The following is a 21,912-nucleotide window of genomic DNA, read 5'->3' on the forward strand; positions in this document are numbered from 1 at the left end:
CCATCACACCCAACACATCATTCCCTGCCCACGACACCTTCCCATGCAATCGCAGAAGGTGCAACACCTGCCCCTATACCTCCCCCTTGCTCACCATTTCAGGGCCTAAACATTCATTTCAGGCCTCTATCAGCACCCTTCTTAGCCATGATCACCACCATTTGCATTCCCTTTTTGTCCATGACATCTTTGTCAATCACGCGTCCCCTCACACCCCACCCCCCCCATAACCCTAACAGTATACCACCCTATTTTGTATTGTCTTCAGTTCTGAGTGAAGGGTCATCCAGACTCAAAACATTAGCTCTGTTCTGTTTCCACAAATGCTGTCAAGTGTTCTGAGATTTTTCAGCAATTTCTGCTTTTGTTTCAAGATTCCAGCATTCACAGTAACTTGCTTTTATCCTTGAATGAGGGGACAGTTTAAAAATAAAGTGTTTCCCATTCAAGATGGAGACGAGAAGAAATATTTTCTCTCAAGAAGGTCATAGCCTTTGGAACTCTCTTTCCCAGTGGTGGAGGTAGGGTCATTGAATATTTTTAAGGTAGATAGATCCTATCTCCCTTGTTGAGTAACAAGGGAGTCAAAGGTTATCGGAGATAGGCAGAATGTGGAGTTGAGGCCACAATCAGATCAGCCATGATCACATTCAATGGTGGAGCAGGCTTCAGAGGCCAAATGGCCAAATCCTGCTCTTAATTCTTACGCTCATACATCGTCACTGTCAGCCCTGAAACTGCCCACGCATCTACCTCAAATTTCCTTGGAAAGATGAAGCTATCTCAAAAATTTGAGCGACAGGTGAAGCTAGCCGTTTCACACTGCCACTATGGAGTGGCAACACGTGTGGTGTTTTCCCACAAACAGGAAGCTGCTATCAAGCCAAAAAGACATTTTGCCTACCACACAAGTGAGGAATATGAATTTCAGTGCCGGTGTGATGCTAGGTACATAAGCTCCTGGCAGATCCTATCAAACAACGCATTGCTTTATTCACAATATACATTCATCTCTTCACAATGTACATTAATCTATTCACAATGTACATCAATAATTTGGATGAAGGAATTGAATGCAATATCTCCAAATTTGCAGATGACACTAAACTGGGTGGCAGTGTGTGCTGTGGGGAGGATGATAAGAGGCTGCAGGGTGACTTGGACAGTCTGGCTGAATGGACAAGTACTTGGCAAACGCAATATAATGTGGATAAATGTGAGGTTATCCACTTTGATGGCGAAAACAGGAAGGAGGATTATTATCTGAATGGTGGCAGTTTAGGATAAGGGGAAGTGCAACGTGACCTGGGTGTCATGGTGGAACAGTCGCTGAAAGTTGGCATGCAAGTATAGCAGGCGGTGAGGAAAGCTAATGGCATGCTGGCCTTCATAGCAAGAGGCTGTTAATCCAATATCCAGTATTGGATGGGCAGAAAGCTTCTTAATTAAGAATCTGCGGAGCAGGTTCGAAGGGCTCAATTGCCTACTTCTGCTCTTAATTCCTATATTCCTATGACCGAAGCAATTGTCTTCAGTCCCCTCCATAAACTCAATTTCCTAGCCACCTATTCCATCCCTTTCCCTGGCAACTGCCGGGTACTGAAGTAGACTATTCATAACTGCGGTATCACATCTGACACAGAGATGAACTGCCAACCACATATCCATGCCACCACTGAGACCTTTTATTACCACCTCCTTAAGACTGTCAACTCCTACCTGCTTCAGCTCTCTGCCTGCCGTTGAAGCCATCATACATGTCCCTGTTAACTCTACAGAATTCTGGGACTTGGACTTTTCCAAAGCACTCCTGGCCAAATTTCCATGTTCTACACTCTGAGAACTTGAGATCATCCAAAACTTTGTAGCCTGTATCTCAACTTGCACCTGGACTCACTCGTTCATCGTTGTGCTCAACCTAAATGGTTCCTGATTAAGCAATATCATGATTAAAATGTTAATCTTTTTTCAAATCCCTCCATGGTCTCATCCATCCCTAATCTTGTAATCTTTTGCTGTTCTACAACCCTTTCAAATAACTGCCAATTCTAGCTTCCTGAGTGTTCCTGATTTAAATTGTTCCACTGTTGGTGGCCATGCCTGTAGCAGTTAAGCCCTAAGCACTGAATTCCCTTCCCAAATTCCTCATCTCTCCACCTCTCTTGCCTTCTGTAAGACAGTCCTTAAAACTTACCCTTTTTACCACAAGCTTTAGGCCATCTGCCCTAATATCTCATGTACCTCAGTTTTAAATTTGTTTGATAACATTCTTGCGAAGCACCTTGTGCCATTTTACCACATTAAAGGTACCGGGTAATACTATAGTATTATTGTTTTAATTTGGTGTCATGTAGCATGCAAGTACATTAGGTATTGAGCCTGTTGAGGAGTATTACGTTTCACTCATCTAAATTAAATGCTAACTGCAGAGTTTGACTCATTCCCCAGCAGCTTTAGATCTACCTGCAGAAATTCCTTTCTTGTATAGTACTGACATGAGTATGACTTTTACTGTCACTTGCGAACTTGCAGACCATTTCCCAATCAACAACATCTAAGCAATTTATGAAAATAAAAACAAGACCAAATCCTGCCGGACACCAATAGTAACCATTTCCACAACTTTCTGACAACATAAATGTAACTAATTCTTAATCCATTGTAACAGATCTCCACTGATACCACAAGATTCTACCATATATAGTGACTTATTGTGGGCTTTCTTATCTAAGGTTTTTAGGAAGTCCAAGTTGACAACTGGGATGGCCTTGTCCAGTAAACCTGTAACTGATTAAAAATCATTCTAATGGTTAGTTAGATACAACATCTTTTTAAAAAATTCCTGTTGAATATTACTGATGACATCTTCCCTAACTAGATCAGAGTAATGCTTATTTTGATATCAAGTATTTTACTGATAATAAATGTCAGGGTTACGGGATTATACATCCCTGGATGTGGCTGGTAACACTTTTTGAAAATCAGCACCATATGAACATCATTCCGATTCAAAGAAACAATCCCAGCCTCCAGTGGGCTGTAAATGATAAGGGCAAGGGACTTGTAAATTACTCATTCCAGCTGTTTAAACCTTAATTATTTCAATGATAGATTTGGATGAGGGAATATGGGGGAGGAAGTTCAAATGGAGCATAAATGCTGTTCTGCATTGGTTGGGTCGAATGGCCTGCTTTGTGCCTATATCTTAAGTAAACCTCAAGGTGAATATTATCAAGACCCATAGCCCAATCTAATATAACATTCTTCATTTAGTACCATCCGTCTCAATAACAGCTCAAAACAAATCATACATAATGAACTCATTACTGTTGTTATGCCAATATAGATGGCAATCATTTTGCACATTTCAAAATCCCACAAAAAGCAGAGTGAATGACACACACAAAGAGACTTTTTTCTCTCGAGCGTAGGAGGCTTAGGAGTGATCTTATAGAGATCTATAAAATAATGAGGGGCATAGATCAGCTAGATAGTCAATATCTTTTCCCAAAGGTAGGGGAGTCTAAAACCAGAGGGCATAGGTTTAAGGTGAGGGGGGGAGAAATACAAAAGGGTTCAGAGCGGCAATTTTTTCCACACAGAGGGTGGTGAGTGTCAGGAACAAGCTGTCAGAGACAGTAGTAGAGGCCGGTACAATTTTATCTTTTAAAAAGCATTCAGACAGTTACATGGGTAAGATGGGTAGAGAGGGATATGGGTCAAATGTGGGCAATTGGGACTAGCTTAGTGGTTAAAAAAGGGGCGGCATGGACAAATTGGGCCTGTTTCCATGCTGTAAACCTCTATGGCTAATTGTTTTTGTTCTTTAGTGACCCAGACTAAGGGAGGAGCATTAGCCAGAAGAGATTGGAAGAATTCCCTGCTCTTCTTTCAATATCATAAATATCATGTGATTTTTAACATCCATTTGAACCATCAGAACAGACAGACTGGCCTATGTTTAATGTCTCACGAAAAAACAGCACTTTTAGCAATGGCAGACTTCACAATATTACATTGGTTTGCTTTCCACGATAACATGTTCATGCTTAGAGTGGGTCCTAATCCCACAATCATTAAAAATGCTACCAACTGAACACAAAAAAAAAAAGGAGCGGGAAAACAATTTGATATGCTTACAATTCAAAGACCATATAGAGCATTCCATCTGAGCTGTATGTTTCCAGTAGTTCTACAATGTGCGGATGTTTCAGCATATGACAAATACTGGCTTCCCTCTTCAAATCTGAGAAAAGATAAACATAATTGCAGTTACAAATTTATGATATTCATGGGTAAATTACACTATGACTGTAGGACTATAGGAACATTTGGAGATGGCACTGTTCTTGCTATTATCAAGAAAGTATATTCATAAATTATAAATCTCCCCACTGTATAGACAGAGCACCTATGTGCCAATTCAAATAGGTTGTATACAGCTTTCACTTGTAATTGAGAAATCACCAACAGATATGAACCTATTCTCAGAAATACACCTCAAAAACAAGGCTGGTTACTGAAGACTGCAATTAGAACACTATAAACTAGCATCCTGCTCAAGTAGAGAAGACAACAGAGCCGATGATGAATCTTTACAAGATTGCGCTCTGACCAGTTATGCTAAGTTTTGTGTTAAGTTTATATAGCCCTTTATAGAAAGGATCTTGGAGCCATGGGAAAAGTACAATGTATATACACAAAAATACCAGTGATAAGTGAATATACACTGAATAATTCAATTGCACAGCACCCACTTTTTCAGGCACTAAACAACGTCCCAAGGTTGGTAGGAAGCACACATTTATTTAAAGCCAGAAGTGCAGCATCTGCCTTATTACTTCTGGAATAAAAATAGCATTCCAGGCACCATGCTGGAAATAAGTCTTAGCCATATGATATTAAGGAGCTAAGGCATGTTTGAGGGCCTCTCTGCAATTCTAATTGTTTTAAAAACTTACCTGGTTCAATAATGTCCTTTCACAGAATCTCTCAGTGCAGAAGAGGCCCTTTGGCCCATCATGCCAGCACTGACAAGCAAGAAACACCTGACCTACCTGTGTAATCCCATTTACCAGCACTTGCCCCATAGCCTTAAATGTTACGATGTGCCAAGTGCTCATTCAAGAACTTTGCAAAGGATGTGAGACAACCCGCCTCCACCACCCTCCCATGCAGTGCATTCTAGAAGGTCACCACCCTTGGGTAAAGTAGTTTTTGCTCACAACCGCCCCTGAACCTCTTGTCCCTCACCTTGAATTTGTGGCCTCTTATGTCTGAACCTTCAACCAAGGGGGAACAGCTGCTCCCTTTCCACCTGTCCATATCCCTCATAATCTTGCATACTTCAATCTGGTCTCCTTTCAGTCTTCTCTGTTTCAACGAAAACAACCCAAGTCTATCAAACCTCTCTTCATAAATATTCCATCCCAAGCAACATCCTGGTGAATCTCCTCTGCACCCCTTCAATGCAATTACATCCTTCCTACAAAGTGGCGACCAGAACTGCACACACTATTCCAGCTGTGGCCTCAAAGTTCTATATAACTCCAACATGACTCCCCTGCTTTTGTAATCTATGCCTCGATTGATAAAGGCAAGTGTCCCATATGCCTTTTGCACCACCCTACAAACATGTCCTTCTGCTTTCAGAGATCTATGCACTAACACGCCAAGGTCCATTTGTCCCTCACAACTTCCTAGTGTCATGCCGTCCACTGAATATTTCCTTGTCAAATTACTCCATCCAAAGTGTATTACCTCATACATTTCAGGGTTAAATTTCAGCTGCCACTGATCTGCCCATTTTACCATCCCATCCATATCTTCCTATAGGCCAAGACACTCAACCTCAATGTTAACCACCTGGCCAATCTTTGTGTCATCCGCAAATTTGCTAACCCTACCGTCCACAGTCCTCTATGTCGTTTACATAAGTAGGGAACCCAGCACAGATCTCTGTGGTATGCCACTGGGCATTGCCTTCCAGTCACTAAAGCAGCCTTCTGTCATAACCCTCTGTCTCCTACAACTAAACCAATTTTGAACCCACCTTATCAAATTGCTCTGTATCCATGTGCATTTGCCTTCTTTATATGTCTCCCAAGTGGGACCTCGTCAAAGACTTTGCTGAAATCCATACAAGCTACACACCTGGTCACCTCAAAAAATTCAATCAAATTTGTTAGGCATGAACTCCCTCTGACGAAACCATGCTGACTATTCCTGATTAAGTCTTGCCTTTCCAAGTGGAGATAAATTCTCTCCTTCAGAAGTTTCTCCAATAGTTTCCCTACCAATGATGTGAGACTCTCTGATCTGTAGTTACCTGGCTTATTTCCATTGCCCTTCTTGAATAGTGGAACCATATTCTCTGGCACCTCCCCCATGGCCAGAGGGGAATTAAAAGTTTGGGTCAGAGCCCCTACAATCTCCTCCCTTTCCTCCCACAGCAGCCTGGGACACAGTTAATCTGGACCTGGAGATTTGTTCACTTTTAAGCCTGCCAACACCTCCAATACCTTGTCACTCCCTATGTCAATTTGCTCAAGAACCTTGCAGTCTCTCTCAGAGTTCCATACCATCCTCATTCTCTTGGGTGAAGACAAATGTGAAGTATTAGTTCAACATTCTTCCGATGTCCTCTGGCTCCACCCATAGATCGTCCCCTTGGTCTCTAAAGGGCCCTAGTCTATCCCTAGTTATCTTCTTCCCATTTATATACTTAGAATATCTTGGGATTTTCCTTGCTTTTACAAGGCAGAGCTTTCTCATATCCCCTCTTTGCTCTCCTAATTGCTGTCTTATGCTTCACCCTGCGTTTTCTGTACTTCACTAATGCATCTGCTGATTTGCTCCCCTCTCTTTTCCTTCTCATTGTATCCTGAATAAAAGAACGCGGAGAGAGAGACTTCAGCAAAGAGTGTGGAGAGAGGGTGACACCTCAGTAAAGAGCATGGAGAAAGAGGCGAAGGCTGAATTACAATGCATGTATATGAACAAATGTGGTGAGTAAGGTTGGTCGGCTACAAGCACAAATAACAGTGGCTATACCACTGCTATAGCCAAGTAGTGGCAATAAAGGAAACATGGCTTAATATACAAGGAGAAAACAGCTCAGAAAAGATGGAAAGGTGAAATAAAAAGGGAGGTGGAGTGGTAATGATGATTAGGAAGACATTGCAATGTTGGAAAGAGGAGAAGTCCTTGAGGAGGCAAGGACAGAGTTCTTTTGCTTAGAGCTGAGATGCAAAAATTGTAAGATCATATTGCTTGGGTTACTCTTTAGGCCTCCGAATAGAGAGAGAAGTAGATGAAAACATCTGTAGGGAAATCACAGAAAAGTTCAAGAACTAGAGAATAGAGATAGTGGAGGACTTGAACTACCCAAATATCACCTGGGATAATGTTAAAGGGTTGAGAGGGGGAGGAAATTCTGAAATATGTTCAGGAAACTTCCTTGATTAGTATGCTCTTAGCCCAACTAGAAAGGAGGTATTGCTGTATCTGCTGCTGGGAAATAAGGTGGGCCAAGTGGAACAAGTGCCAGTGAAGGGTCACTGAGGTAAAGGTGATCTCTACATTACAAGGTTTAGATTAGTAATAGCGATGAGTAAGGAACATAATACAGAACTTTGAAATTTCAAGAAGGCTAATTTCAATGTGACGAGAATGGACCTAACTAAGGTACAAACGGAACAGGAGACTAACAGGGAAAAATGTAATGGAGCAATGGGTGATTTTTAAGGAACAATGTTTCATGTACAGGCTGGGCACATTTCAACAAGGGCAAAAAGGAATCAAAATAGCACTCTTCAGATAATGAGGGAGATAGAGATAATGAAACAAAAAAAAAGAGGGTGCATGACACATGTATGGTGAATTCTTCATGCGAAAACCAAGTCAAATAGAATAGATCGAAGAGAATGAAAACGAAGAGGAAAATAAGACTGGCAGAGACCATGAGAATAGAATGGCAGTCAACATAAAAAGGAAACAAAATCTTCCACTAACATGTAAACATGTGGGTAGTAAAAGATGGAGTGGATCTTACTGGGGACAAAAAAGAATGATTATAATGCTCAGAAACTTATGAACATACAAAATAGGAGCAGAGGTATGCCATTCAGCCCCTCAAGCTTGTTCCACCATTTGATAACAGCATGGCTGATGTGTGTGTTTTGAATTGCACATTCCCAACTACCCCTGATAACCTTTGAATCCTTTGCCTAACAATGATCTCATCTACCTCTACCTTAAAAATATTCAATGACCCCGGCTCTATCCCCGTCTGAGGCAGCGAGTTCCAAAGTCGCATAATCTTCTGAGAGAAAAAAATCTCTTCTCTGTCCTATAAAGATGCCCCCTAGTTCTGGACTCATCCACAAGAGGAAACATCCTCTCAATGTCCACCTTGTCTAGACCATTCAGGGTCTTATATACTTCAATTTAGTCACCCCTCACTCTTATAAGCTCATGTGGAAACAAGCCCAGTCAATCTAACCTTTGTTCATAAGCTCACTCCAAGTGTCAATCCAGAAAACCTCCTCTGAACCACCTTCAACACTTTTACATCCTTCCTTAAATCAGCAGACCAAAATTGCACGCAATATTTGAGATGAGGTCTCGCCAATGCCCTGTATAACTGAAGCATAACATCCATTTCTCTATGTTTGATTTCACTTGTAATAAGGAATAGCACAAAGTCCACTTATGTGGATGGTAATAGCACATTATTGCAGATGAATAGTTTGGGGCTAATTTACTGGAAGGTTTTACCATTTTGAAACTTGGAAGTGAAACCAGGAGTCATGCGCCAATTGAATATGTTACTGTCAGTTGAAGATATATCTCACCTGTACATGGGATCATTGTTTGCGGTGCTTGTGAGATTCAAGTCTTTTTGGTGCTGATGTCTAGATACTACAAAGGGTCAGGTTCATAGAAGTGGAGCTGGTTGCATAATATGAATGGCCCAGCTGTGTTGTAATTGTTTGACAAAGCCATGGTTGTAAAGTGCGCCTTACTTAAATCTGAGCTTTCAATAGACTTTATAAATAGTGGAATCAAGTATGAAACCAAAGAAGTTTTGTTAAGCCTATATGAAATAATTTGACCCCATCATGACTCTGATTCCCAATTCTGCGTGGTCGAAGGATGTGAATGGGAGGGTGGGGCGATTTGATGCCCAGGTGCAGGAGAAGTACCAAGGCGCCATGATTCCTCTCCCTGGACTAGCTGGTTTTATTCTTTCCTTTGGATAACACTAGCAATGCCGAGAGGAATTTCCACAGTATTTGCCCAAGCCTGTGGCTTGGACAGCCTACAGCTTTGTGGTTTAGCACTAGTAAAAACAGGAAGCAGCAAATATCGGTTATAAGCTCTCACCTAACTGGCGTAGATTATGACTGTCAGGGCTACTTCCAACAGTTACTTGATGTCTCACTGGATTGTTCCTGCCCAGCCCAAGTTGGGCAGTCCCCAGTCAGTTAGGTGCTGACCGACCACAATTTGTTTGCTTCAATTATCTCCTGGAGCTTAGAAAGTCATCTCTCCAGGTATGAGTCAGTATTCTATCTGTCAGGCAAGACAATTTCAAAGAGAAACACTAGTTTTTCACATCGCAAGTTGAAACACAAGGGCCATGCGTCCTGGCTTTACCAGCGACCTTCTGTAGATTGATGATGCATTCAAGGTAGTGGTGATTGACAAAGAACTTATCAGACTCATTATGCACTTTGCTGCACTGAAAGGAACAAGGCTCAAAGTGGATCCCTTAAAGAGAAGCATTACACATTCTGGTAGGGGAAAACCAAAGAGGCGACATGTAAGCATGGAGTGGGTTTTGCAGTGAAAGAAAATCATGCTATTTGTGATGACTGAACCCCCATCCCTCTACTCCTCATGCCCAACAGAAAGCTCAAAAAGACTACTTACTCATTGTTTGTCAACAAGTGTGGGCCCAATTAATCTCATGTGCACCTGTGCCCAAACACTCGCCTCCATCCCCAGATGTCGAGGATCAATTTTATGAGACTTGCCTTGCCTGCAGAATTCCCAGGACTGAAAGGACTGTACTTTCTCAGGGACTTGAATGAAAGCGTAGGCACTGACTACACGGTTTGACTTCAGGAGGACTAAAAGAAGACATGAGGTTGCTTTGGCAGACAGAGTGAAGGAAAATCCAAAGAGCTTCTATAGGTATGTTAGGAGCAAAAGGATGGTGAGGGATAAAATTGGTCCTCTTGAAGACCAGAGTGGTAGACTGTGTATGGAACCAAAAGAGATGGGGGAGATACTAAATGGTTTTTTTGCATCCGTATTTACTGAGGAAACGGGCATGGAGTCTACGGAAATAGGGCAAACTGGTAGGGAGGCCATGGAACCGTTACAGATTAAAGGGGAGGAGGTGCTCGCTGTCTTGAGGCAAATCAGAGTGGATAAATCCCCAGGACCGGACAGGACAGGGTATTCCCACGGATCTTGAGGGAAGCTAGTGTTGAACTTGCAGGGGCCCTGGCAGACATATTTAAAATGTCAGTATTCATGGGGGAGGTGCCGGATGATCGGAGGGTGGCTCATGTTGTTCCGTTGTTTAAAAAAGGTTCCAAAAGAAATCCGGGAAATTATCGGCCAGTAAGTTTGACGTCGGTGGTGGGCAAGTTATTGGAAGGTGTGATAAGGGATAGGATCTACAAATATTTGGATAGACAGGGACTTATTAGGGAGAGTCAACATGGCTTTGTGCGTGGTAGGTCATGTTTGACCAATCTATTAGAGTTTTTCGAGGAGGTTACCAGGAAAGTGGATGAAGGGAAGGCGGTGGATGTTGTCTACCTGGATTTCAGCAAGGCCTTTGACAAGGTCCCTCATGGGAGGTTAGTTAGGAAGGTTCAGTCGCTAGGTATACATGGGGAGGTAGTAAATTGGATAAGACACTGGCTCAATGGAAGGACAGTAAGAAGTTTAACAACACCAGGTTAAAGTCCAACAGGTTTATTTGGTCCTTTTTGGTTTTGGTTATTTGGTTTTTTTGCATCCGTATTTACTGAGGAAACGGGCATGGAGTCTACGGAAATAGGGCAAACTGGTAGGGAGGCCATGGAACCTTTACAGATTAAAGGGGAGGAGGTGCTCGCTGTCTTGAGGCAAATCAGAGTGGATAAATCCCCAGGACCGGACAGGGTATTCCCACGGACCTTGAGGGAAGCTAGTGTTGAACTTGCAGGGGCCCTGGCAGACATATTTAAAATGTCAGTATTCACGGGGGAGGTGCCGGATGATTGGAGGGTGGCTCATGTTGTTCCGTTGTTTAAAAAAGGTTCCAAAAGAAATCCGGGAAATTATCGGCCATCTCTCTCTACCCATCTCTTTTGGTTCCATACACAGTCTACCACTCTGGTCTTCAAGAGGACCAAATATATTTAAACTTCTTACTGTGTTTACCCCAGTCCAACGCCGGCATCTCCACATCAATGGAAGGAGCCAGAGAGTGGTTGTGGAGGATTGCTTTTCTGAGTGGAGGCCTGTGACTAGTGGTTCAGTAAGTTTGCGGACGACACAAAACTGGCAGGACTTGCAGATAGTGAGGAACATTGTCAGAGGCTACAGAAGGATATAGATAGGCTGGAAATTTGGGCAAGGAAATGGCAGATGGAGTTCAATCCTGATAAATGCGAAGTGATGCATTTTGGTGGGAATAATGTAGGGAGGAGCTACACGATAAATGGAAGAACCATAAAGGGTGTAGAGACGCAGAGGGACCTGGGTGTGCAAGTCCACAGATCTTTGAAGGTGACGTCACAGGTGGAGAAGGTGGTGAAGAAGGCATATGGCATGCTTGCCTTTATAGGACGGGGCATAGAGTATAAAAGTTGGGGTGTGATGTTGCAGATGTATAGAACGTTGGTTCGGCCGCATTTGGAATACTGCGTCCAGTTCTGGTCGCCACACTACCAGAAGGACGTGGAGGCTTTGGAGAGAGTACAGAGGAGGTTTACCAGGATGTTGCCTGGTATGGAGGGGCTTGGTTATGAGGAGAGATTGGGGAAACTGGGGTTGTTCTCCTTGGAAAGACGGAGGATGAGGGGAGACTTAATAGAGGTGTATAAAATTATGAAAGGCATAGATAGGGTGAACGGTGGGAAGCTTTTCCCCGGGTCGGTGGTGACGTTCACGAGGGGTCATAGGTTCAAGGTGAAGGGGGGGAGGTTTAACACAGATATCAGAAGGACATATTTCACACAGAGGGTCGTGGGGGCCTGGAATGTGTTGCCGGGCAAGGTGGTGGAGGCGGACACACTGGGAACGTTTAAGACTTATCTAGACAGCTATATGAACGGAGTGGGAATGGAGGGATACAAAAGAGTGGTCTAGTTTGGACCAGGGAGCGGCGCGGGCTAATTGTTCCTGGTTTCTCGTTTCAAGGCTTCATTCTACGATCATCTTGCTGGTGCCAGTACAGAGTGAGACTGCGGATAGTTGGGAACCTGTCTCGGGGGCAGGGAATTCATATGGTGTTCGTGGAAGTGGAAATGACTAGGGTTGGGAAGCATTTTCCGATCGGGGCCATTGTGATCTCCTGGACTCGTTTCGATCGCCTCAGGGGGTCGGAGAGGAATTTCCCAGATTTTTTTTTTTTCCCCATATTGGCCCTGGGGTTTTTCACTCTGGGTTTTCGCCTCTCCCTGGAGATCACATGGTCTGGAATGGGGGGGGTGGGGGTAAGTTAATAGGTGTAATGAACAAAGCATCATAGCTGTGAGGGACAGCTCGGTGGATAGGATATTGGTATGTAGATAGGCTGGAAAATTGGGCGGGGATCCTGGATTCAGGATTCAATCCTGGACCGGGGAGCGGCGCGGGCTTGGAGGGCCGAAGGGCCTGTTCCTGTGCTGTATTGTTCTTTGTTCTTTGTTCTTTGTTTGTGTGCCGCAGGGATCGGTGTTGGGTCCATTGTTGTTTGTCATCTATAGCAATGATCTGGATGATAATGTGGTCAATTGGATCAGCAAATTTGCTGATGATACAAAGATTGGAGGTGTAGTGGACAGTGAGGAAGGTTTTCAAAGCTTGCAGAGGGATTTGGACCAACTAGAAAAATGGGCTGAAAAATGGCAAATGGAATTTAACGCAGACAAGTGTGAGATATTGCACTTTGGAAGGACAAACCAAAGTAGAACGTACAGGGTAAATGGTAGGACTCTGAAGAGTGCAGTTGAACAGAGGGATCTGGGAATACAGGTACAGAATTCCCTAAAAGTGACGTCACAGGTGGATAGGGTCGTAAAGAGTGCCTTTGGTACATTGGCCTTTATAAATCGGAGTATCGAGTATAAAAGTTGGAGTGTTATGGTAAGGTTATATAGGGCATTGGTGAGGCCGAATTTAGAGTATCGTGTACAGTTTTGGTCACCTAGTTACAGGAAGGATGTAAATAAGGTTGAAAGAGTGCAGAGAAGGTTCACAAGGATGTTGCCGGGACTTGAGAAGCTGAGTGACAGAGATTGAATAGGTTGGGACTTTATTTATAAACTTTATTAAAAAAGTTTAAAGGGAATATTAGGGGGGGCTTCTTCACGCAGAGAGTGGTGGGAGTGTGGAATGAGCTGCCGGATAAAGTGGTAAATGCAGGGTCACTTTTAACATTTAAGAAAAACTTGGACGGGTTCATGGATGAGAGGGGTGTGGAGGGATATGGTCCAAGTGCAGGTCAGTGGGACTAGGCATAAAATGGTTCGGCACAGACAAGAAGGGCCAAAAGGCCTGTTTCTGAGCTGTAATTTTCTATGGTTCTATGGTTCCAATATGCATAGGACAGCAAGAAATGGGCAAGATGAATGAAAATGGACAGAGGTTGTGGGAGCTATGCTGCTACCATACATAGGCTCTTGTGTGATGAACAGCTGCTTTCAAAGCAAGCCATGGCACAAGACAACCTGCAGACATCCAGGAACATGCCACTGACAAAAGTTAGGCATTATCATCACCAGATCTACCATCCTCAACGATGATTTCATCACTTGCAGCTATCATAGTGCTGCCTGTGTGTGTAGCAAGGTCGGGTTCAGCCAAGGCCACTTTACCAATCCAAGGAGGTCATCCTTGCCATATCACTGACCCAGAAAGGATCCAGGAGTTTCTCAACATGGTTAATCAGGCTCTTTTGGACAACAATGTCCAAGGCTCGTGTGCGGTGTCAAAATGAGATCATCTGCAATTCACCATCTATAGTTCTACACTCAGTATATATGAAAGAAAAACGATCAGTGGAATGTGGTTGAGACTTGTTGAACTAAAATAGAGCCAGTTACTATAACCAAGAGGAGAGCCCACATAAATCATAATCAAGTCATCAGCAAATAAAACCCAGATGCTTTCAGAGCTACCAGCGACATCTCAGCAGACTCCTTGCCACTGCACCAATCAATATTGGTTGAAATTCTACAACAACATACAATTTGCTGCTGAATTCTGGATGCTGGAGGGCTGTATGAAGGAATTATGAAAACAAGAGTAATGAAACCAACAGTAACCAAATCAGTTCCCTTGAAGACAGAATAGAGATGATTATCACTGAACCTAGCCATCAGATGGAAACGTGGCTGGAGCATTACCTCAAACTCAATGCAACAGAGAACACTGTCAGTGAAGAAGCCCTCAGTGCCATTTTAAATGTTTTGTTCTGAGAGGAGCTAAACAGCAAGCCCACCCATAGTCGAACTCAACAAGGCCATCGATAATCTGGCCAGTAGCAAAGCCCTGGGATATGATGGCATCCCAACTAAAATCAGAGTGGAAAGTCAGCACTGCTGCAACTTCTCCATGAACTTCTGTGACACTGTTGGAAAGAAAAGTCTGTACCACAAGACATGCATGATTCCTCATCACCTTGCACAAAAACAATAGGATCACAGTGACTGCAACAATTACCGAGGTATCTCCTTGCTAAGTATTATGGGGAAGGTCTTTGCTTGCCTTGCTCTGACCAGATTTCAATTCCTGCTATCACACATCTATCCTAAGTCTCATTGCAGTTTCAGAGCTGGCAGATTGACAGTCAACAAGATTTTCTCACTTTAGCAGTTACAGCAGAGTCTCGCAACAGCAGACTGTTGGACATTGCCTTCATAGACAGCGTCAGGGCCTTTGCTCTTGGGATTTCTAGGCATAATTTTTTCTTTCTATTAGAACATGTAGAATTCCATCAGTCATAATAGAGCAACATCAGATGCTATCCAGATCAGTAGCTGGGTAAAGGAGGGCTGTGTCCTGCCACCAATTCCCTTTGGTGAATCCTTCTCCATGTTGTTACAGTACACATGGGGCAACTCAAATGAGGGTATCCACCTGCATGTCAGAGCTGATGGCAGCTTAGCAAGACTGAGAGGCAAGATCAAAATGCGTAAAGTCCAAGCCCAGGAGGTATTGTTTGCTGTTGATGCTGCACTGACATCCCATTCTGAAAATCTCTTGCAGCAGTTTGTAAATCAGTTCTCCTGGCCCTGCAAGGATTCTGGACTGAAAATCAGCATTAGAAAGGCCAAGGTTATGTTTAGAATATAGACTTAACTTTCCATCGACATCGACAACCTCACTCTGGAGGTTGTTTGCAGCTTCACAAACTTTGGATCAACAATCACCAGCAACCTGTCTCTTGAAACAGAAATCAGCACCAGGACTGTCAAAGTCACAGCTGTCATGATAAAGTTTCGGTAAGAGTAAACCAAAAGCAAACTAATCAACAATACAAAGCTCCATGTGTACCAGACTTGTGTTCTCAACATCCTCATTTACAGTAGCAAAGAAAGGACAACTTCTGCAAACCAAAAAAATTCCACCTTCATTGCCTCAGATGAAGGTCAGGCATCCCCTGGCAGGACAGTGTTGAATATGAAAGTACACCAGTGTGCAAGAGTCCTCAACATGTTTGCTGTCAAGTCAGCAATGACTCTGTTGGCTGGACCATGTGCACAAACGGGTGACGGCCATGGGCTCTATGGTGAGTTTGCTAGCCACACGAGACCAACAGGTCATCCATGTCTGCAATACAAGGATATGGCTGGCAAGATCTCAAGTTGACCAAGATGGGACTCGATGTACAGGAAGTCCTTGCTGCTGACCCGAGTGCCTGAAGACAAGCAGTCAGGAAAGGCACGGAAAAATCAAGAGGACAAAAGAAACGAGCAAATGGTGAAAGAGAGAGCCTGGCGAAAGGGGGAAAAAAAAATCAATGGACCTTGAGCCAACACTATTCATCTGTGCCAGCTGTAGAAAGGATTGCTACTCACGAGTTGGCCTCTATAGTTATAAAAGAGAATGTTCAATCCAAAAATCCCATACACCTCAGGCTCAGTCCATTGAATTCTGGGACAGACAGATCTCTACTACTACATAGGACTTGTGATGCGGGAGGCGGGGGGGGGGGGGGGGGGAATCTTTTGGGCTTGTCATTAATGCTACCCGAGTCAAATTGTCATCTTTTCTTGCTCTTCTCTTTCCTACTCCTTCATAAGAACAGTTCTGAGAAGTTCTTGTTCACTGTGCATTGAGGGAGAGATCAAAATGTCTGTGGTAGTCAGAAGCAGGTCTGAGGCAGTCTAACCAGATGCCAAAAGAAACACAGCTGCCGTTATGAATACACAAATTTTCCAAATTCCTCCAGCTAAGCAACTCATCATTTCCATTTGTCTTAGCTGATTCTGGCAATAGCTGCACCTTTTCAAAAAAATTCTAGCTTACTTCAATGTAGTCACTAAAGTTAACGCAAACAAGAAAAAATAATCTTACCACAGACTGACTAATCCTTGGGATCTGATGGTATTTACACCAGCGTTTTAAAGCAAGTGAGTGAGAAAGTGCAGATGTTTTAGCCATGATCTTACAAATCTCTTGATTCAGCAATGCTCCTTAAACTGGAAACCTGCAAATATAGCTCCATTATTTAAGAAATGAGGGGGAAAAGAAACAGGAAATGATAGACCTGTCAGTCTAACATCTGTTGTGGGTAAGTTATTGGAAGCTATAATTAAGAACAAAGTGACTGACCGAGAAATTTGAGCTGATTAGAGAGAACCAATATGAAGTTGTAAAGGGTAGGCCAATTCTATCAAAAAATTCAATTAAATTTGGTAAAGTACCTAAAATCGTAGACAAGAGAATGGCACTTACAATGTCTACAAAAAGGCACTTGATAAGATTCCACATAAGAAAGGGAATGTTACTTAAAATTAAAGCTCATCAGGCCTGTGCTTGTTGACCTACACTGGTTCTAAGCTCAACAATCCCTACATTTTAAAATTCTCAACCTTCTTTTAAATTCCCCATAGCCTTGCCCTCTCTATCTCAAACTTCCTCTAGCTCTACAGGCCTTCAAAATCTCTCTGCACATTCAATTCTGCAACCTTGCGCAACCCGATTTTATCGTTCCAATACTGGCAGTTGCACTTTTAACTACCTTGGATATAAGCTCTAGAATTTTCTCTCTAAACCTCTTCACCTTGTTCTCTTTAAAACTTAGCTCTCTGACCTAGTTTTTAGTCATCTGTTCTGATATTTCATTTTGTGGCTTGGTGATAATTCATATTGATAATGTTCGTGTTAAGTGCCTTGGGATGCTTTGCTACATTATAAGTACTATATAAATGGGCGTTGGCATTGGGATTGAATGAAATTATTGACCTCATTGAGCAATGTCAGTAGAGTCGGGATAATGGCCTGAAATTAGAAAGAATTAACAAGGATTTTTGCTGGGGCCTCAATTATTCATTAAATTTATTAATGGTGTGGATAAAACAACAGAGTTGTATTTCCAATTGCGAATCACACAGATTAATAACATAGCAAGAAGTCTAGACAGGAACACAGAATTACAAAGAGGCATTAATAGACCGAGTGTGGGAAAAACTGACGATAGATAGATTTCATGCAGTTAAATGTGAGATACTTGATTGTGGAGCAAAGAAGGACATATCTGTATATTATTTAAATGGAGAAAAGCTAGAAACAGTGAAGATTCAGAGAGATATATATACATTTACAGTCATTAAAATGTAGGAGTCTGGTACAAAAAAATGGGAGTATCAGCTTTTACAAATGGATGGCTAGAATGTAAAAGGAAAGAAAAAGGACAATATGAAAGAAATTCTCTGGAAAACCATCTCCAACCTCTCTCAGCCCAAGAGATCACAGACGGAGTATGATCCATAAAGACACTTTCCTTTGATATAATGATTTCCTCGTCCCATATCTTGTTCACTCATACTAGCAATGTATTCCAGAGACCCATCACTGGAAAAATCTGAACTGCCCAACATTCAGCCCATTTTCACAGTTGCAGTATAACGTAATGGCCCCTGGACCTCCCCAATCTGTTAATCTGGAAATATTCTCCACTACTTTATTTTATAGAATTCGGTAATCAAAAAGGCGAATGAAACGTTAGCCTTCATAATTACAAGGAGTTCTTACTTAAAAGTTATGGTTGCATTCCTGAAGGAATTGTGACTTTTAAATTTTTTTATTCATTCACAGGATTTATAGGGGTGGCACAGTGGTTAGCACTGCTGCCTCACAGTGCCAGGGACCCGGGTTCAATTCCAGCCTCGGGTCACTGTGTGTGGAGTTTGCACATTCTCTCCGTGGGTTTCCTCCGGGTGCTCCGGTTTCCTCCCACAGTCCAAAGATGTGTGGGTTAGGTGGATTGGCCATGCTAAATTGTCTCTTAGTGTCAGGGGTACTAGCTAGGGTAAACGCATGGGGTTAGGGGCAGGGCCGGGGTGGGATTGTGGTCGGTGCAGACTCGATGGGCTGAATGGCCTCCTTCTGCACTGTAGGAATTCTATGATTCTATGATGTAGGCGACCTGGCCTAGACCAGCATTTTTGCCTGTTCCCAATTGCCCTTGGGAAGATGGTGGTGAACCACCATTTAAGTGAAATGACGACGTGAATCATAGGTTACCACAGGAGTCAACATTAAAGCCAGAGTTGGATTCCTTTGGACATGCCTTGCTTGTTAAAAACAATGTACAAATTTGAAGTACTATACCATACAGGTGCAGAACTCTGCATTCTTAGCTGAAATAGCTAGAAAAATAAAATACATATCCAAATATAAAATAAATCTGATATACAATACGTACTATGTAAAATGTTTTTTAAAATTACAATCCAATCACCTACACAACAAACTTTCAAGACTGACTAGGCTCCATCTAGTGTCTGAGGTTGGTCAGTGCAAGTAGCTGCTCAAGTCTTGACTCAAGCATTGATCAATGTCTGCCACTAGATGGAACACAGGACTTGAGTGCAAATTCAGCAGTGGCGCCAGTAGCAAGACCCAGCAAACTGGTATGGTTTTCCCAATGGAAAGGACTTCTAATAGCAAGTTGGAATTTTGGTATAGCCAAGCTGTCAGAGTGAGTGTATACAAATATATAGTTTGGGGGGGGGGGGGGGGGGGGGTTGGAGACAGAGGCTGAGAGAGTGTTTTAGATGCAAAACTCTAGAATAGCTGAGGGTTACTAATTTGGTATCCAGATGTGGCTAACTGTATTTTTAATTGGACATTTAAAAGAGAATAGACACTCGTCAGACACATGACTCTCACCAACTTTTACAGATGCATCATAGAAAGCATTCTTTCTGGTTGTATCACAGCTTGGTACGGCTTCTGCTCTGTCCAAGACCGCAAGAAACTACAAAAGGTCGTGAATGTAGCCCAATCCATCACGCAAACCAGCCTCCCATCCACTGACTCTGTCTACACTTCCCGCTGCCTTGGCAAAGCAGCAAGCATACTTAAGGACCCCGCGCACCCCGGACATTCTCTCTTCCACCTTCTTCCATCGGGAAAAAGATACAAAAGTCTGAGATCACGTACCAAACGACTCAAGAACAGCTTCTTCCCTGCTTTTAATGGACTTACCTTGCATTAAGTTGATCTTTCTCTACACCCTAGCTATGATTGAAACACTACATTCTGCACTCTCTCTTTCCTTCTCTATGAACGGTATGCTTTGTCTATATAGCGTGCAAGAAACAATACTTTTCACTGTATGTTAATGCATGTGACAATAATAAATCAAACCAAAAAATGTATTTATGCTTTAACTTCTGTACACTTGATAAAATCAGGCTGCACAAGTGCTTTCAGATGGTTGCTTTTGTTTGCTTAAATTGTGTGGAATAAAAGGTAAAAATATTGAACTTCAGCAGCATGGAACATCAATAACTTAGAGATAGGGGAACTGTTCGTACGGACAGTGTATGGACATGAACAACTCAGTAATGGCCACTATGTTTTTGAGGGGGAAAAAGTTATATTTTACCTTGGCATGATGGTCCCATTAAAAACTAGGTTTGTCTGGGATCTGATTTATGGTGAAACCGCCTTACTTCCAGTAAATGATTATGTGACCAAACTGCCTGGGAGATGAGCAATAGAGATAAAAAGATTTTTTGAATTGCCCAGAGATAACAAATTGTAATATTGACATCAGGTGACAACACACCTGAGGAGACAAGCAGCCAAGAGAACATTTAAACAGGTGAATTAATCTGCAGTTTACCATGGATCAGGGTAGCTAGACTTGCATGTATATAGTGCTTTTCAGGACCACTGGATGTCCTTGAAGGGTGTCACTGCTGTATGTGCTGCAACTCAAATTTTTATTTATTCTGGTCACCAAAAAGGTGTGGTAATTTGAATACAAAAAGGTAGTTGAAGTGCATTGTGAAAGTTAATCTTTAATATACAAACATGATGACATTTAAAGTATAGACTCACAATTGGGAGCAGCTGCTTAAACATTGAAATAACATTAACAGGAAAGAACCAGAACTAATGGCAGTTAATATATGAATATACACAGGTGACGATGGCAACAACTGATGTTTTCACAGCACTTACTGATGACATTAGGATTTAAATAATAATAACACTAACAATAAATAAAAGCAGAAAGTGCTGGAAAAACTCAGTCTGGGAGCATCTGTGGAAAGAGAAACAGAGTTAAGGTTTTGAACCCAATATGATTCTTCTTCAGAACTGGGGAATTAGATACCCATCACATGGACACCATTATTTATCAAGGAGTCCAGCAGGAATAGATGGAAAATTGATGGATTAGTAACAAATGTACACAGGTATGTGGCTTATATCATCACTCCCATTAGTTGTGCAACCTTGATCTCTAATCAACATGCAAGCTGGTATTTAAAATATGCTAAAACAGTACTGAACACAGACTACTAAATAATGGAGTTTTGCAACTTACATTTTGGAAATAGATGTTTCACTTGAAAAAAAATATGAAATTTTTGAAACAGCTTCTTTAAAATCAAGACTGCTACAAAGCACTTTATCATTTTTCACAGATACTGTAAAAATAAGTAATACATGTGACCGAAACAAAGATTCAAAATTCAGCAGGGCTTTGAGTGTGGAAAATCATGTCTCACAAATTTGATTGAGTTTTTTAAAGGAGTAACCAAGAAGGTAAATGAGGGCCGTGCAGTTGATGTTGGCTACATGGACTTTAGCAAGGCCTTTGACAAGGTACCGTATGGTAGGTTGTTGCATAAGATTAAATCTCACAGGATCCAAGGTGAGGTAGCCAAATGGATACAAAATTGGCTTGGTGATAGAAGACAGAGTGGTTGTAGAGGGTTGTTTTTCAAGCTGGAGGCCAGTGGTGTACCTCAGGGATCAGTGCTGGGTCCACTGGGTCATTTATATTAATGATTTAGATGAGAATATAGGAGGTATGGGTAATAAGTTTGCAGATGACACCAAAGTTGGTGGCATAGTGGACAGTGAAGAAGGTTATCTCAGATTGCAACTGGATCTTGATCAATTGGGCCAGTTGGCTGATAAATGGCAGATGGAGTTTAATTTAGATAAATGCGAGGT

The 21,912-nt window shown here is 42.3% G+C and overlaps 1 protein-coding gene across 4 annotated transcripts in view; it reads right to left on the reverse strand.

Moving 5' to 3' along the window:
• Positions 1-21,912, reverse strand: part of caska (calcium/calmodulin-dependent serine protein kinase a) — a 405,920-nt gene that overhangs the window by 282,309 nt on the left and 101,699 nt on the right. For all 4 annotated transcript variants that reach the window (XM_078232613.1, XM_078232612.1, XM_078232611.1 and 1 more), the window contains exon 3: positions 4,141-4,246. In XM_078232613.1, coding sequence (XP_078088739.1) covers positions 4,141-4,246 — 106 coding nt within the window. The remainder of the gene's footprint in view (positions 1-4,140; positions 4,247-21,912) is intronic.

The sequence above is a fragment of the Mustelus asterias genome, chromosome 17, assembly GCF_964213995.1.
Source record: "Mustelus asterias chromosome 17, sMusAst1.hap1.1, whole genome shotgun sequence".
NCBI lineage: Eukaryota > Metazoa > Chordata > Chondrichthyes > Carcharhiniformes > Triakidae > Mustelus > Mustelus asterias.